A 3545-nucleotide genomic window follows, 5' to 3' on the forward strand; every position below is an offset into this window, starting at 1 on the left:
AATTTACAGAAGCACTGCAGTAAAATAAAACATGTTTAATTTACAGGAGCACTGCTGCAAAATAAAACATGTTTAATTTACAGAAGCACTGCAGTAAAATAGAACATGTTTAATTTACAGGAGCACTGCGGTAAAATAAAACATGTTTAATTTACAGGAGCACTGCGGTAAAATAAAACATGTTTAATTTACAGGAGCACTGCGGTAAAATAAAACATGTTTAAAAAACAGGAGCACGGCGGTAAAATAAAACATGTTTAATTTACAGGAGCACTGCAGTAAAACAACACTTCTTTAATTTACAGGAGCACTGCGGTAAAATAAAACATGTTTAATTTACAGGAGCACTGCGGTAAAATAAAACATGTTTAATTTACAGGATCAACACGGTAAAACATAACAACAATGTTGTTGGTAAAAAAAAAAACTATTTTGAACCACGTGCACCAAAAGAGACAAGAAGCTGTACCGGCGACGTCATACTCTATGTCCGTATAAGATATAGGCCCTGGTGGTGGTGGGTTGAGTTAGAAAACATGTTCGACGTGACAAAGACCCTATATACCGAGCCAACGATCTGGACTCTATTTGGAAATTAGAAAACCCGTTTTAGAGTTAATTCCTAAAATATGTCTGCGGTAGTGGGGGGTAGAGAGCAATATCTTTCTTTGCCCCTATGTTCGCCTGTTTCAGTTATTTCTGTGGTTCCAGGTGGACCATCTAGAAATATAACGGTTTTATCAAAATAGGTAGACATTGCACGTGCTACGTCTCAGGCTAAAACACGCGCTCACCTGAAACAGAATCAATACCTCTACACGCGGAGTGTTGCACGAAACATGACACAGCTAGAAGTATCGCACGAAACTTGACACAGCTAGAAGTGTCGCACAAGATATGACACAGCTAGAAGTGTCGCACAATATATAGCACAGCTAGTAGTGTCGCACAAGACATGACACAGCCAGAAGTGTCGCACAAAATATGACACAGCTAGAAGTGTCGCACAAGATATGACACAGCTAGAAGTGTCGCACAAGATATAACACAGCTAGTAGTGTCGCACAAGATATGACACAGCCAGAAGTGTCGCACAAGATATGACACAGCTAGAAGTGTCGCAAAAGATATGACACAACCAGATGTGTCGCACAAGATATGACACAGCCAGAAGTGTCGAACGAAACATAACATAGCTAGAAGTGTCGCACGAGACGTGGCACAGCTCATAGATACATACTATAGAAAGAGTGTCTGGATGTAATGATAAACAAGCAACTCCTCGAGCTGGCTGAATTAAAAATTATGTCGATAGGAGTTTTTGGGTTCTTCAAGTGTGTAAACACTTACCAGAAATACCGGGTCTCGTTCATTAAAAAAGTTTTAGTTACAAACACTACAGGACAGCTCTCCATAGGTTGATCACACTTCCTGGAAAGTCACGTGACACCAGTTAGTTGTGTTGGTTAGATAACACAACAATTTTCACATAGTGTAGAAATGAAGACAGAAATGTTTCTTCAACCTGTAGGTTAGCAACACCTAGTTGAATTGTTAAGTAGGGGTAGGCCCCCTATAGGCAGGTTAACTGTGTTCACCTCTGCTGCTTGAGTGGAACACTTCGCTAACGAAGATCGAGCTGGCGATTGTTAACTTCCAACCGTTCGTTTAGGAAACTCAAACTAACAGCTATTGCATTGTTAGTTAAAACTAAGGAGCTCAAGATATCTAGAATTTGTCTTTTTGACTAACAAAAGGATTTATTAGAAGTCGAGAATTTGAACGGGAGGAGCTACTCAAGGGCCGAGCACGCGCACGGCGAGAGGATCAAAGACTCACTGCTAGCGTTTCTTTTATTCACAAAGCTGGTGACGTTTTCCATTGGTTCAAACAATCACGTGACGCAACAGAAATGGTCGGATTCCGTTATCAATCCAGAAATGCGACTCAATGCTGGTTGAAGGAAGTGGTGTAAAGGCGCTCGCGGCTGAAATTAACGACGACAATTTTGATTCCCAATGTCGGACTTTTAGCGAAGATTTTGGTGCCATCTGCGGGATGGAGAGCGGGTTTATCAACAGCCAGCCGTCCATGGCAGAATTTATGACGGCGGCGCCTCACAGAGGACCATCAATCAACAACTCGCCACCTCTCTGCCAACTGGAGAATGTGAATCAGCAGCCCCTCGCTCCTGCTGTGTGTTCAGCGACAGTCCAGTCAACTAAACATCCCGGCTCGGGAGACGGGCTCGACGTTTCGGTCCCGGAGTATCCTTGGATGAAGGAAAAGAAAGCCGTGCGCAAACAGCATCAAGGTAAAATTTGTTTGTTTGTTTTTTACTGACCTCCAATAGTTGAAGACTATTAGTTTTTAAAAGTAATGTTTTATTGTACACCTTATAATGAAGAGTGCTGACCGCCGAGGGTATCAATCACTCGGCTACGGTTGTCAATCTTAGACTCACGCCAAGCCACGGTGTGAGTGTCAGCTTTCTCCAGCTGAGTGAATAATCAGTTTGTTCTGCTGCTCTGTGGTGAGGATAGGATAATACCACCCCACAGTTACATGATATTATATAATATCAGAACAATATATGATATTAGGAGGCCATATCAGGATACTACATGGTATCAGGATGCTATATAATATCAGAATACCATACAATGTCAGGGTTTCCGGATGGTACATAACATCAGGCTATTAGTATAATGTGATATCAAGATACTATAAGACAAAAGATGGCCTTGTGAGTGACATTTCTAAACATGGACATCAGACATTTCAAGATTATGTTAAGTATAGGCTTTGTCGTATTTACACAAGATATCTGTTAAAAGACATAGAGATAACACTGACAACACAGTAACTAATACAATATTAAGCCTTCCTAATTAGTCACTTCATTAAACCTCTAGTGGCACATCTTTATTTCAGTGTTAATGAGGAGTTACAAAGTACTGAACTTAGCTCGTGTTCTTTTACTCTGTAAAACTTTAGAATTGACGACAATGCGGGCTGGTTTCTATAAAGAGAAAATATTCGTTGAAACAAGCCAGTGTTGCCTCTGACTACAAAATAGGAGCAGAGTGACAGCTGTAGGATCATCCCAAGCAGCTTTAGTTACGAGATAAGTTGTAGTTCCTTAAGCCGTTTCACAGTCATTTACGGTTGTTTATTCAGGTTATTTTATTATGTTTTTCTGTTTATTAAGACTCTGTTTTTATTGTAGTAGTTTATTCAGGGTTTGTTTTTATTGTAGTAGTTTATTCAAGGTTTGTTTTTCTTGTGGTAGTTTATTCAGGATTTGTTTTTGTTGTGATTTTTTCTTCAGGGGTTGTTTTTATTGTGGTGGTTCATTCAAGGTTTGTTTTTCTTGTGGTAGTTTATTCAAGGTTTGTTTTTCTTGTGGTAGTTTATTCAAGGTATATTTTTATTGTGGTAGTTTATTCAAGGTTTGTTTTTCTTGTGGTGGTTCATTCAAGGTTTGTTTTTCTTGTGGAAGTTTATTCAAGGTTTGTTTTCTTGTGGTAGTTTATTCAAGGTAT

General features: G+C 39.6%; 1 protein-coding gene across 1 annotated transcript in view; it reads left to right on the top strand.

Annotated features, from left to right (window-relative positions):
• The first annotated feature begins 1924 nt into the window (after positions 1-1924).
• LOC106470729 (paired box protein Pax-6-like) overlaps positions 1925-3545 on the top strand; it is a 17460-nt gene continuing 15839 nt past the window's right edge. The window contains exon 1 of the mRNA XM_013931292.2: positions 1925-2314. Within this exon, the coding sequence (XP_013786746.1) occupies positions 1951-2314 (364 nt within the window). The 5' untranslated portion in view covers positions 1925-1950. The remainder of the gene's footprint in view (positions 2315-3545) is intronic.

Source organism: Limulus polyphemus, unplaced genomic scaffold (genome assembly GCF_000517525.1).
Source record: "Limulus polyphemus unplaced genomic scaffold, Limulus_polyphemus-2.1.2 Scaffold4186, whole genome shotgun sequence".
Lineage (NCBI taxonomy): Eukaryota > Metazoa > Arthropoda > Merostomata > Xiphosura > Limulidae > Limulus > Limulus polyphemus.